This window comes from Sapajus apella, unplaced genomic scaffold (assembly GCF_009761245.1).
Source record: "Sapajus apella isolate SASKATOON/1434 unplaced genomic scaffold, GSC_monkey_1.0 scaffold44, whole genome shotgun sequence".
NCBI classification, from domain to species: Eukaryota; Metazoa; Chordata; class Mammalia; order Primates; family Cebidae; genus Sapajus; species Sapajus apella.
Genome location: NW_022436984.1, coordinates 12,080,265 through 12,094,430, shown reverse-complemented (window position 1 = coordinate 12,094,430; position 14,166 = coordinate 12,080,265). Strand labels below are relative to the sequence as shown.

The 14,166-nt window shown below is 44.6% G+C and overlaps 1 protein-coding gene across 1 annotated transcript in view; it reads right to left on the bottom strand.

The window, feature by feature from the left end:
* Nucleotides 1-14,166, bottom strand: part of GALM (galactose mutarotase) — a 73,573-nt gene that overhangs the window by 38,427 nt on the left and 20,980 nt on the right. Inside the window, exon 4 of the mRNA XM_032239356.1 lies at nucleotides 9,931-10,012. Coding sequence (XP_032095247.1) covers nucleotides 9,931-10,012 — 82 coding nt within the window. The remainder of the gene's footprint in view (nucleotides 1-9,930; nucleotides 10,013-14,166) is intronic.

Genomic DNA, 14,166 nt, shown 5'->3' with positions numbered 1-14,166 from the left:
ATAATAATAATAATAATAATAATAGTAACAGTTGAACATGGTGGTTCATGCCTGTAATTCCAGCACTTTAGGAGGCTGAGGGGAGGATCGCTTGAGCTCAGGAGTTCAAGACCTCCTGGGCAACACAGATAACTCATCCAAAAAAAAAAACAAAAAACAAACAAAAAAAAACCCCTCAAATAATAAATAAATGTCTGACATAGCAGCACAGGGATCTGGCACTGAAGTGTTCTGTCTCTGGACATCCATTATCTATATCCCTGTCCTTTTTGGGAAACAGCTTCTGGGAATTCTACTTCTAGGAAACTACAGGAACAGCCCTGACAACAATAAACACAGAAAACACAAGCCAGAGAGTCTCAAATGCTCCGCCAATAGAATGTGCTCCCATCCTACAGAGCAGCAAATGCTTTATGGGTGTCATGTTTTTTTAAAGTAGCTAAGAACAATTTCTCTGAAGACGCAAGCTAAACTAACTGCTAACAGGCAAACACAGCCTGACAGTATAGCTGCACACTTTGCTGGTGGTCCATGGGTAAAAGGAGCTCTCAGCCTAGCAGAAGCCTTCTGTTGGCGCTGCCTGCCATGGGACAGGAAAGAAGCACCTGTGAGCAAGAGCCACGCATTCAAGACACCACTGCTGACTCCTAAGTGCCCGGAATTTCATCTAGAGAAGTAGCTTTAGAAGTTAGGTGATGAGGCCGGGCGCGGTGGCTCACGCCTGTAACCCCAGTACTTTGGGAGGCCGAGGTGGGTGGATCACGAGGTCAAGAGATCGAGACCATCCTGGTCAACATGGCGAAACCCCGTCTCTACTAAAAATACAAAAAATCAGCTGGGCATGGTGGCACATGCCTGTAATCCCAGCTACTCAGGAGGCTGAGGCAGGAGAATTGCCTGAACCCAGGACGCGGAGGTTGCGGTGAGCCGAGATCGCGCCGAGCCAAGATTGTGCCATTGCACTCCAGCCTGGGTAACAAGAGTGAAACTCCGTCTCAAAAAAAAAAAAAAAAAAAAAAGAAGTTAGGTGATGAATTCTACTCATTTATTTAACATATTTTTTTCTTTTCTTTTCTTTTTGAGGCAGAGTCTTGCTCTGTTGACCAGGCGGCAGTGCAGTGTTGTGATCTTGGCTCACTGTAACCTCTGCCTCCCGGGTTTAGTGATTCTCCTGCCTCAGACTCTTGGGTAGCTGGGATTACAGGCATCTGCCACCATGGCCGGCTAGCCTTTGTATTTTCAGTAGAGATGGGGTTTCACCATGTTGGCCAGGCTGGTCTCAAACTCCTGACCTCAAGTGATCCACCTGCCTACGCCTCCCAAAGTGCTGGGATTACAGGTGTGAGCCACGGTGCCCAGTCATTTTTTTTTTTTTTTTCTCAAACAGAACAGCAAAGATGAGGGAGTCTACCAGCCTAACAGCACACCAAGGATATTATCTGCCTGCATTAGGAAGCCTCCAGGGTCGACAGGATGGCAGGAACTTCCACTGGGGTGAATTGGCATTACTTGATGGGGCCCCTTTGGAGGCTTCCGATACCTCGACGCTTGCTGAGGCTTTTCCACTGGGCTTGGGAAAAGGAGAGCCCTTTGGTATAAGAGCAGAGAAAGAGGGAGAATGGAGAAGCCACCTAACACAGTCTTCTGTGTTTTACTGGCTGAAAGGACTGCAGATTTTTTTTTTTTTTTTTTTTTTTTTTTTAGATGGAGTATTTGCTCTTGTTGCCCAGGCTGGAGTGCAAAGGAATGATCTTGGCTCACCACAACGTCCACCTCCCAGGTTCAAGTGATTCTCCTGCCTCAGACTCCAGAGTAGTTGGGCTTACAGGCATGAGCCGCCACAGCCAGCTAATTATGCATTTTTAGTAGAGACGGGGTTTCTCCATGTTGGTCAGGCTGGTCTTGAAGTCCCGACCTCAGGTGATCGGCCCTCCTTGGCCTCCCAAAGTGCTGGGATTACAGGCATGAGCCACCGCGCCCGGCCAGGGCTGCAGGCATTTTACATGTCCCCAGAATTGCCAACAGGCCAGGCACGGTGGCTCACACTTGTAATCCCAGCACTTTGGGAGGCTGAGGCGGGCAGATCACTCGAGGTCAGGAGTTCAAGACCAGGCTGGGCAACATGGCGAAACCCCATCTCTACTAAAAATACAAAAATTAGCAGGCCGTGCTGGTACGCACCTGTAGTCCCAGGTAATTGGGAGGCTGAGGCAAGAGGATAACTTGAACCCAGGAGGCAGAGGCTGCAGTGAGCTGAGATCGTACCACTGCACGCTAGCCTGGGTGACAGAGTGAGACTGTCTACAAAAAACCCCAAAACCCAAAATTGCAACAGGAAGAAGGCAGGGGCAAAACAGGTGCTCATGGCAGCCAGAGGTTTGTGGGCCCTCCCTGGGGTACAGGTCTAAATGCCGGCTCTGTATTTAAGACTTGGGGGAATTTCTTTGTCTTGCGCTTGCTCCTTCCAACTCCCTGTAACTGTATCCCATGGTATCTCTTTCCTTTCTAGGTGACAATGCCCCATCCGTATGCAAGTTACTAACAAAATGGGGAACAGGACCTCACTCCTCCCCAAACACCTACAGGGGGAAGGTCCCCTTTTACTGAGCACCATGGCCACAGTTTTCACAGTTACTGCAAAATAAAAGTTGTACTTTCTCATGATGATGGGTTTTCCCATCACCTGAAAAATTATACTGAGTGTCTGTAGCCAGGGTGAAAAACACCCCTGAAGTTTAGATATGCATCAGTATTTCCCTCAAGAACAGCACAGGTTAAAGCTTTCATGAAGAGAAAATAAAAATAAGGAGTTGAAAAACATATAAGTATAAATTAATAGCCACAAAAAGGGAAGTCAGAGAGAGACTACGAAAACATTTTTGTCTTGCAGAAAGATACAATCTGAGAAGCAACCCTGCAGGACTGGGCTGAAACGGGAGGCTGATCAAATGAAGCGATAGAAGCCGTGCAGTTTGTCACATCAAGCATCTGCGACAAACCCACACAGAATCCGAGGAATGCAGGTGATTTGACAAAAGGCCTCATGTTTAAAATCTGCCCTAAGTTTCCCCAAATCCACCACAAATTTCCCCACATGCACCATTTTTTTCGGATACGGTTTAGTTATCTGTTCTTGTGACACTAGGTGCATTTAAAGAGTTCTTGGGGGCCGGGTGCGGTAGCTCATGCCCATAATCCCGGCACTTTGGGAAGCCACGGAGGGTGGATCACTTGTGATCAGGAGTTCGAGACCAGCCTGGCCAACATGGTGAAACCACGTCTCTACTAAAAATATAAAAGTTAGCCGGGCGTGGTAGTGTGTGCCTGTAATTACTAGTAACCTCTAGCTACTCAAGAGGCTGAGGCGGGAGGATCGCTTGACCTAGGAGGTAGAGGTTTTTTGTATTTTTTAGTAGAGACGAGGTTTCACTGTGTTAGCCAGGACGGTCTCAATCTTCTGACCTCATGATCTGCCCACCTCAGCCTACCAAAGTGTCGGGATTACAGGCTTGAGCCACCGTGCCCGGCCAGGAAGAGAGATTTAAAAAACAAACACACAGGCCAGGCGTGGTGGCTCACACCTGTAATCCTAGCATTTTGGGAGGCTAAGGCGAGTGGATGGCTTGAGGCCCGGAGTTCGAGACCAGCCTGGCCAACATAGTGAAACCTTAAAATTAGTCCGGTATGGTGGCATGCGAGCCTGTAGTCCCAGCTACTCGGGAGGCAGAGGCAGGAGAATCACTTGAACCCGGAAGGTGGAGGTTGCCACAGTGAGCTGAGATCGAGCCACTGCACTCCAGCATGGGTAACAGAGTGAGACTCCATCTCAAAAAAAAAAAACCAAACAAACAAAAACCAAACACATAAACAGGGATTTGGGGTGGGAAAGAGAAGACTAGGATGGAGAGAAAAATAACTGATGTACAGAGTAAAAGTCATTCATAAGCAAAAAGACCAAAGCTGTTTTAGAGAAGTTTTCTACTGTTGACTTCTGAGAGTTTCAGCACAATCAAGCAGCATCCTCAGGGAAAGCCAGGTAGAACAGAGGGTCTAAAATGAACTCATTACCTGGCATCTCCCCTGGATAAATGAGGCACCCACCATGAGGGACTGCTCCAGATAGCCGAACGCCACCCTGTAAGTGGTACAGCTTTTCTTTGACTATGTTTGTAAATTTTCTTTCTTTTTTTGAAATTTTAATCTATTTCTTTACTTAATTTATTAATTTTGAGACTGATTTGTGAGATTGGTTAATTTTTGCGTTTTTGGTAGAGACGGGGTTTCACCATGTTGCCAAAGCTGGTCTCAAATTCTTGGGCTCAAAAATCCACCCGCCTCTGCCTCCAGAAGTGCTGGGATTACAGGCGTGAGCTACCATGCCCGGCCTGTTTGTAAATTGTCTACTGAAGGTGATTTTCTATCATCTTCAACAGAGATAACCAACATACACACTTATAGGAAGTGAGCTTACAACACAACTTGGTCATAACAAGATTTTGCAGATGGGAAAACCAAGAACCAGAAAGACAAGGGATCTGTCACAAACACCGTATGTTGCAACAGGACAATGACCTCTGAGGTGACTTTTCCTTGACTCTTCCCTTTCTTGTCAGGATAACAAGGCCAGACACTTAAATTCATGCTCTTTAATTTCAAGAAAACCTCTCCCTCCTTCCCTTTTTCCTTTCCTTCTGTCCTCTTTCTCTCTCTCCCTTTCTCATATTTAATTTAAACAAACTTGATTTCCTATTTTCTTTGCAGAAAAGTAGAAATAAATTGAAGGGAGGAAGCAACAAGGAGAAGACAATGAGAGGACTGTGGAGACTCCCTGTACCAAAGGCGGCAAGAGAGCTGAGGACTGACAACTGGCAAAAGCCTGGCAAAGTTTGTTCTTGGTTTTTGGCTTACTTCCCACTTCTTGACTATGTTGCACTTGCCTATTTATATAGTAAAGAAATTAATTTACTTTTCTTTTTTTCCTTGATCCTTTCTGCCTCTCCCCTACCTCCCAAATCATCATCTTCTTCTTCTTTTTTTTTGAGACACAGTCTTGCTCTGTCACTCACATTGAAGTACAGTGGCACGATCACAGCTCACTGCAGCCTTCACCTCCTGGGCTTAAGCAATCATCTTACCTCAGCCTCCCAAACAGCTGGGACCACAGGCGTGCACCAACACTCCTGGCTAATTAAATATTATTTTGTTATTAATGGAGTCTCCCTATGTTGCCCAGGCTGCTCTTGAACTCCTGGGCTCAACCAATCCTTGGCCTCCCAAAGGACTGGGATTAAAGGTGTGAGCCACTGTGCCTGGCACCAAACTTTCTTGACATCTAACTACATTGTAAAATCTGTAGAGTGCAGGTCTACTTAAGAGCCTGAGTTCTAATACCAGACTACCTTGGTGTGAATCCCAGCTTGCCCCAACTTGTTAACTGGGCTATCCTCCGTAAGGTACTTAAACTCCTTGTTCTATAGTTTTCACTTCTGTTAAAAAAGAAAAATGAACAGAATCTACCTTACGGGCTCATGGTATGAATTATTTATAAAGTCCTTCCTGATAATAATAGCTAGTTATTATTATTATTAATGTTTATAATAGCTAGTTATTATTAATAATTAATAATTATTATTAACTAGCTATTAACATAAATCTTCACCTCATCTCACAGATAATCAGTATCTTCTTTTCCTTAATTCAACAAAACCACAGTCTGTAGATACTGCATATTTATTTTGAGAAGTCTTTTGTTCAAGCGATTCTTCTGCCTCAGCCTCCCGAGTAGTTGGGATTACAGGCATCTGCCACCATGCCTGGCTAATTTTTGTATTTTTAGTAGAGACAGGGTTTCACCATCTTGGCCAGGCTATTCTTGAACTCCTGACTTCATGATCCGTAGCCTCCCAAAGCGCTGAGATTACAGGCGTGAGCCACCACGCCTGGCCTTGAGAAGTTTTAAGGGAGTGTGGCTGGTCTAACAGGTTCTTTTCTTTTCCTTTCTTTTTTTTGGAAATGGAATCTCACTCTGTCACCCAGACTGGAGTAAAGTGGCGTGATGTTGGCTCGCTGCAACCTCCACCTCCAGGTTCAAGCAATTCTCATGCCTCAGCCTCCCAAATAACTGGGATTACAGGTGCCTACCACCATGCACAGCTAAGTTTTGAATTTTTAGTAGAGAAGGGGTTTCACCATGTTGGCCAGGCTGGTCTCGAACTCCTGAACTCAAGTGATTCACCCACCTCAACCTCCCAAATTGCTGGGATTACAGGTGTTAGCCACCACACCAGGCCTGGTCTAACAGGTTCTTGCAGCACATCTCAGGAAAGTGGCCCTTGTGGTTCAGTTCAGCTCTGGCAGAACATGCTGAAGTTTGACAGTGGACTCAGGTATACCTATCGGCCTTGAGCTCCAGGCCAGCCTGGGACCCCCCAGGGCCACCCTAGGGATTGCAGTTCCACAGAGCATGGTGCAGATCTGACACGGCCCCATCCACTCTCTGCCACTAAAATTATGCCCCGAATGCTCTGCTTCAAAAGCACGGCACTTCCCTGGGCTAGTCCTGCTGTTTCTTGCACTGCCCATGCTTGTTCATCTTTACTTGGAAAACCTTTCTTCTCCTCACTCCCTGGCAAACTTCCACTTTCCCTTCCAGGTTTTATTTAACTCTTGTTTCCTCTATCTGGAAGCCCCCTCAGCAGTGCCTGCCCTCTGTGCCAAGTCTCCTAGTTATGTCTATTCTGGTATTTTCCAGATTAATGGACACAATTCTGGCTGACTCTTCCGATAGACTGCCAACTCCTGGAGAGCCCAGCAGAACAGGGAAGGTAGTTCTGAATGATCAAATGATGGGCAAGCCTTTTGGACTTCTTTCAAAATTAAGCTCATGGGCTTTTGATCAGTGTTGAGAATCATGAGGCCCAGTGTGGTGGCTCACACCTGTAAACCCAGCACTTTGGGAAGCCCAGGTGGGAGGATTACTTGAGCCTAGGGGTTCAAGATCAGCCTGGGCAACATAGGGAGACCCTGTCTCTACAAAAATGATGACAAAAAAAAAAAAAGAGTTAGATAAAATCTGGGCTCCTAGAGATTTGCTCTTGGTTGAAAGTGGGCCAGATATGTGAATTCTTACATCCTTAAAGTTCAAGGTAGCAGTTACCACCCATTTTTGGAGGACATTTCAAAGGAATCAGACAATCAGCTTGTTTCTTAAGGAATTCTGAGAAAAGAGAAAACAAAACTATAATTTCTGTGTAAGTGTCACTGGGCAAACAGGTGTAACATATAGGTCTGGCTCAAGTATGAATAGGTAGGAGAGAATTACAAATTTTTTATGAGCTCTGAAGTTGCAGTAACTTATTTACGTAGATGATAGAGCTCTAATGGATTTGAAGGGTGGAAGTAGAAGTAAAATGTCATACTAGGAGCCTCATAGAATTAAAGAATGCAAGAGCTAGAAGTGGCCTTACAGATCAATGACTAGTTCAAAATTATGAGTCAGTGATAACATTTTCACTGGTCCACAGAAAATTGAGATACATTTGGATAATCTGCTACTTATTTTTTCATAGTATTGGCTCCAAGTGATATTATATATATTTTTAAAAGTTATATAAATTCAATATAAAGAATTGTTCTTTATTCTGAGATTAAATTTGTCTGCACTTTTGTGGTATTAAAATATTCTTTTTTTTTTTTTTTGAGACGAAGCCTCGCTCTCGCTCTGTTACCGAGGCTGGAGTGCAGTAGTGTGATCTTGGCTCACCACAACCTCCGCCTTCCGGGTTCAAGCAATTCTCCTGCCTCGGCCTCCTGAGTAGCTGAAATTACAGGCATGCACCACCACGCCTGGCTAAATTTTTTTGCATTTTTAGTAGAGATGGGGTTTCACCATATTGGGCAAGACTCAAACTCCAGACCTTATGATCTGCCTGCCTCGGCCTCCCAAAGTGCTGGGATTACAGTACCGGAGTCACTGTGCCTGGCCCTAAATAATGAAAAGATGGTGATTACAAATGGTAGTTTGGTCTTTTTGGGGTTTTTTTTGTTGTGGTGGTTGTTTTTTTAAAAACAACTATTCAATATATAATACATATATTCCCAATTAGTTTTTTTCTTTTTCAGATAGGGTCTTGCTCTGTTGCCCAGGGTGAAGTGCAGCAGAGATCATGGCTCACCACAGCCTCCAACTCCTGGGCTCGAGAGATCCTCCTGCTTCAGCCACTTGAGTAGTTGCGACCCCAGGTGCATGTTACGACGCCTGGCTAATTTTTGTCAATTTTTTGTTGAGATGGGATCTCACTGTGTTGCACAGTCTGGTCTCAAACTCCTGGGCTCAAGTGATCCTCCTCTGCCTCAGCCTCCCAAAGTGCTGGCATTACAGGTGTGAGCAACCACATCCAGAGAATGCAAATTTTATACGGCCCATTAGAGTGCATATTAAGCCCTACTGTGCTTTGCCACAATGACGTTTTACAATCATGTAAAATAACTTGACTTTTGCAGGGCCTTTAAAAGCATAAATTATGCGTTGTTGTGATTTTCATCTGATCAAAACTCAACCGGATAGCATAAGAAGATTTTATAAATATACACAAATAAATATATACTTATTTCATAAGCTCCACTTATAAACTCATTGGTTCACTTTCTTCCTTATTAGTCATTAAACAGCAGCCACTATTATTTTTTCCTTGCAGTTCACAACATATAGTTCTAAGGCAATAATTTTGCCTCTAGGACCAGATGGGCCAGCTTACTCATGCCCTTCTGTTGAGTCATGTAAATATCACAAGATGACACATGCTACCAAGACAAACAGAAAAGCCTTTAAACTCAGCCCTGAAGCCAGGAAAATATTCAAAAATTGTGATGCCAAAAATTTTAGCCAATTGATCTCAACTTTTCATTATTATTCCAATTAGTTTCGTAGTCACTGTATTAATGGGAGTTCCTAATGCCTGCTGTTAACTGAAGTTGCTATTTGGTATGCAGATTCACATGCTTACCTTTCTTCCTTGTAAAAAGTTTGAACTAGCAGCTAGAAACTCAACCCACTGAAGAGGCCAAAATGGCTGGGCAGTAGTGGCTCACGCCTGTATTCCCAGCACTCTGGGAGGCTGAGGTGGGCAGACTGCTTGAGTCCAGGATTTTGAGACCAGCCTGGGCAACCTAGTAAAACACTGTCACTACTAAAAATACAATGGGCATGGTGGCGTGTGCCTGTGGTCCCAGCTACTCAGGAGGTGGAGGTGGGAGAATCACCTGAGTCCGGGAAGGTTGAGGCTTCAGTGACTCGAGATCCTGCCATTTTTTTTTTCTTTTCTTTTCATTCTTCTATTCCTGGGATCAAGAGATCCTGCCATTGTACTCCAGCCTGGGCAACAGAGTGAGACCCTGTCCTCCCACCACCAAAAAAAAGCCAAACTAAAACAAAAGCTGTTACCTAATGTAAGAAGGTATCCAGTAAATTAATTTTTTTTTACTTTAAAATAATTTTTTTTGCATTAAAAAAATTTAACCTTAAAAAAAATAAGACAGGGTCTTACCATGTTGCCCAGGCTGGTCTCAAACTCCTGGCCTCAAGTGATCCGCCCGCCTTGGCCTCCCAAAGTGCTGGGATTACAAGCATGAGCCATGGCACCCAGCCCCAGTAAAGTATTATCTTACTCACCATTTTTTCTAAATTTTGAAATAATTTTAGACTTATAGAAAAGTGGTAAAAACTCTACATCCCTGTCCCAGCTTTCCCTCATGTTAACATTTTATATAAACACAGTACAAATATCAAAACTAAGAATTATCACTGGAATAATTCTATTAACTAAACATAGACTTCATTAAGATTTTGCCACTTTCTCCACTAATGTCCTTTCTTGACCTCGAGAGCCAATTCATGATCCCACATAACACAAAAAGGTTAAATTCACAAACCTGTAGGAATCAGGGTTTCATCCACAGGCAAATACGTATCCGCTTCCATGGTGACTTCATGGTCATATATATTTGGAGAACCCTGGGAGGAAAAGGGAGGAGAAAAGGTTTTCTGCTTAGTCTTATTTCATATATTCGCTTTTTAACTTCTCTTGCAAAAATGTTTTCAGGCATTGACAAAAACTTTTAAAATCTTGTTTGGCTCATGGTAATGATTTAATATAATCATTTAAGTGTAGGTAGATAAGGCCTCAAAATAGCAACAGGTACATTTGGAAGAAACTTTCAAGTGTGCACACATTTTCTTTTCTAAATAGAAGATGAAGGTGAAAAGTCAGAGACCACAGTGGCTTGAAAGCCTTTTGGACCTTGCTTTATTAGTGGAGGTATTTCTTCTACTCTTCGCACATGCCAGGCAAACAGAAGGGCAAGGGCTGGTAACCAGGAATACACACATCCTAAGAGGTCAGGGCACTGCTCCAGGCTCACTCCTGGGGTGCATCTGGCACTTCTCTCTGGCCTAGTTTCCATGTAGAGGCCCCACTCTCTGCTCCATGACAGAACCCCAGGGGTCAGAAGTGTGGTTCCTGCTTTTGAGAATTTGTCCGCTTCCTCTGTGAAGATGCAGCCTGCCCTTTTCGGGGAAAGGCTAGTGCAAGAAGCACTGGTCAGTGTCAGAAACCCTGGGGTCTAGTTCCAGCCCTTCCTGAGTGGTCCCAGGGAATTCATGTAACCTCATAGAATCTCATTTCCTTTAGTTTAAAATTGGACTAATGATGCCACTACATTTTCCAAGGTCCTTTAGTAAAGGTATGTTTAGTAAAGGCATGTTGTGCTGTGCAAATACTTTACACATGAATGTTTCTTCTTTCTTTCTCTTTCTCTTTTTCTTTCTTTCTTCTTTCTTTCTTTCTTTCTTTCTTTCTTTCTTTTTCTCTCTCTTTCTCTCTCTTTCTTTCTTTCTTTTTGATGATGTTTTGTTCTTGTCACTTAGGCTAGAGTACAATGATATGATCTCGGTTCGCTGCAACCTCCACCTCCTGGGTTCAAGCTATTCTCCTGCCTCAGCTTCCCAAGTAGCTGGGATTACAGGCGCCTACCACCACACCCAGCTAATTTTTGTATTTTTAGTAGAGTCAGGGTTTCACCAGGTTGGCCAGGCTGGTCTCAAACTCCTAACCTCAGGTGATTCACCCATCTCAGCCTCCCAAAGTGCTTGGGATTACAGGTGTGAGGCACTGTGTCCAGCTGATTTTGTTTGTTTGTTTGTTTGTTTTTGAGACAGGGTTAGGGCAGGTTAGCTGGAAACAGATTCTATGGTAGGAAAGACTGGTTCACACAATCAAGCCAAGTCATTCTGAGAAGAAAGGCCAAGATTTTAGAAACTTTGAGAATGCATATCTAAACATGACAGAAACTGATTTAATTACACTACTAGTAGGCTGTTTATGAAAAACTACGATTCTCTTTTTTTTCTGAGGCAACACTGAGTCTCACTGTGTTGCCCAGGCTGGAGTGCAGTGGTGCAATGTTGGGTCACTGCAACCTTCACCTATAGGGCTCAAGCAATTCTCCTGCCTTAGCCTCCTGAGTAGCTGGGATTACAGGCACCCACCACCACGCCAGAGTAATGTTTGTATTTTTAGTAGAGACCGGGTTTCACCATGTTGGCCAGGCTGGTCTCCAACTCCTGACTTCAAGTGATCCGCCTGCCTTGACCTCCCAAAGTGCTGCGATTACAGGCTTGAGCCACCATGCCCAGCCAGAAGAACTATGATGCTCTTGTATTCTCCAGTGGGTGCATAGTGGGCAGGGGTAGGAGCGGGTGGGGGACAAGGCCAGGGCAGAGGCCTCTTGTCTGCACTTTCTACAGCTTGTTTGGTCCCTGTTCTGAGCTGGAGCAGCAGGTCCAAGACGGGAGAGGGGTTGTACTCCTGCCTAGAGCAGGTCTAGAATAGAGGGGATGTCTCTTCTGTGTGGCTCTCTCTCCTGCCATCCTCTCATGCCTTGGGCTGGTGCCAGCACCTGAAGATGCCCCTGGGACTGTGGGAGAGGAAGAGAATTTGGGACTACCCTATTTTCTTGGCCCTATTTGTTCAACACTCAGGTCAACATGGAGGGCTTTGGGTCAGGCCAGACAGGGGGTGCCAAAGTTGGGTTCAAGGCTTTGTTGGCACTAAACTGGGAGCTGCAGGCCACATACAAAGCTGAGGCTTGTCAGAAAAGGATAACCCAGATGGACAGAGACCCAGATGGACCAGAGAACCCACATACTTCCTGTGCACAAATAAGCCTGGAGGAAAACAACTTATTTTATTTTGTTTATTTTTGAGATAGAGTTTCGCTCTTGTTGCCCAGGCTGGAATGCAGTGGCACAATCTCGGCTCACTGCAACCTCTACCTCCCGAGTTCAAGCAATTCTTCTGCCTCAGCCTCCTGAGTAGCTGGGACTACAGGCATGCACCACCACACCCAGATAATTTTGTATTTTTAGTAGAGACGGGGTTTCTCCACATTGGTCAGGCTGGTCTTGAACTCCTGACCCCAGGTGATCCACCTGCCTCAGCCTCTCAAAGTGCTGGGATTACAGGTGTAGGCCACCACGCCCGGCCAACCTCTCTAATGTCATCCAATGACCGAGGCCCAGATGGACCAGAGAATCCACATACTTCCTGTGCACAAATAAGCCTGGAGGAACACAAACTCTCTAATTTCATCCATTGAGGGATGCCTGCAGGAGGCAAAGCCATTCTCCATTAATTCAGGTCTTCAGCCTGCTTCCTAGGTGCCTGCCTCCATAGAAACAGAACCATGCAGTATATATTCTTTCGTGCTTTGCTACTTCCATACAACATAATGCTCCTGGGATCATCCATGTTATATTTCTTTGTATTGTTGAGCAGTATTCCACCGTATGACTCTATCACAATTTGTTTGTCCATTCTCCTGTTGATAGACTTTTGGGTTATTTCCAGTGTTTTACTATAATAAATAAAGCTGCTTAGAAATTTCCATTTTTTGGGTTTTTTTTTTTTTTTTTTTAAAGCATTAGAGAAATGAATCAATATGAAAATCATACACCAAATAAACTGATGAGTCAGATTTAGGAAGAAGCCCAGGAGGAGAAGGAAAAAAACATTCATCAGGTGCCCACTTCATGGTCACTGGGTCACGAAGTGGTAGTAACATTCCTTCATTAATGAGTGCATGCTTCAGTTTATGACTCTTCTAGGCTGGAAAAATGTAATGATCTACTCTGGTGGAATACTACTGTTGGAATCATTTCCTTTCAAGGTTGATGAAAACTTGGCAAGAAATGATGATTCACAAGCAGACCTTAAGGCCTGTCTCTGGGTTCAGTGTTAGTTTTGGTTAACTTTGCTTGGCTGCTACTCATTTGTAACATTGACCATTTATAGAGCCCATTATGATTTGCAGGGGACTTTAAAGACTTTGTTGTGCAGGGTCACTACCACAGCCATAACTCAGCTTTCATCACCTCTAGCAGGAGGGTACAGACACTGTGGGTTGCTACCCCCACAAGCCACAGCAGCTCCTTTACCAGCAACTCCCTGCCCCCAGGCAGAAATCGGGCTTGTTGATTTATCCTATGCTAGACCAGATATTCTGATATTCAGGGAAGGGGACCTTCCTCTCCATTCCCAGAGGGTGAATTTTGACTGGTCTAAGTCAATCATGGTGGCCTAATTCCCTTGCTGGCGATTGAGTTAGGAAGAGCATAGGCCACACTTCTGGCCAATAAGAAGTCAGAGAAAATTGGCTGGAGGGCTTCTAAGAAAGGTTTTGCTTTTTCTTAAAAAGAGAACATTAGGTCTGGGTGGATCATTAGGCGGGCGGATCATGAGATCAGGAGTTTGAGACCAGCCTGGCCAACATGGTGAAACCCCATCTCTACTAAAGATACAAAAAATTAGCCGGGCGTGGTGGTACACACCTGTAATCCAGCTACTGGAGAGGTTAAGGGAGGAGAATTGCTTGAACCCGGGAGGCAGAGGTTGCAGTGAGCCCTGGAGCCATTGCACTTTAGCCTGGGGCACAGGGGGGAGACTCCGTCTCAAAAAAAAAAAAAAAAACATGGCCGGCTGCAGTGGCTCACGCCTGTAATCCCAGCACTTTGGGAGGCCAAGATGAGTGGATCATGGGGTCAGGAGTTCAAGATCAGCTGGGTCAAGATGGTGAAACCCCATCTCTTAAAAAAAAAAAAAAAAAAAAAAA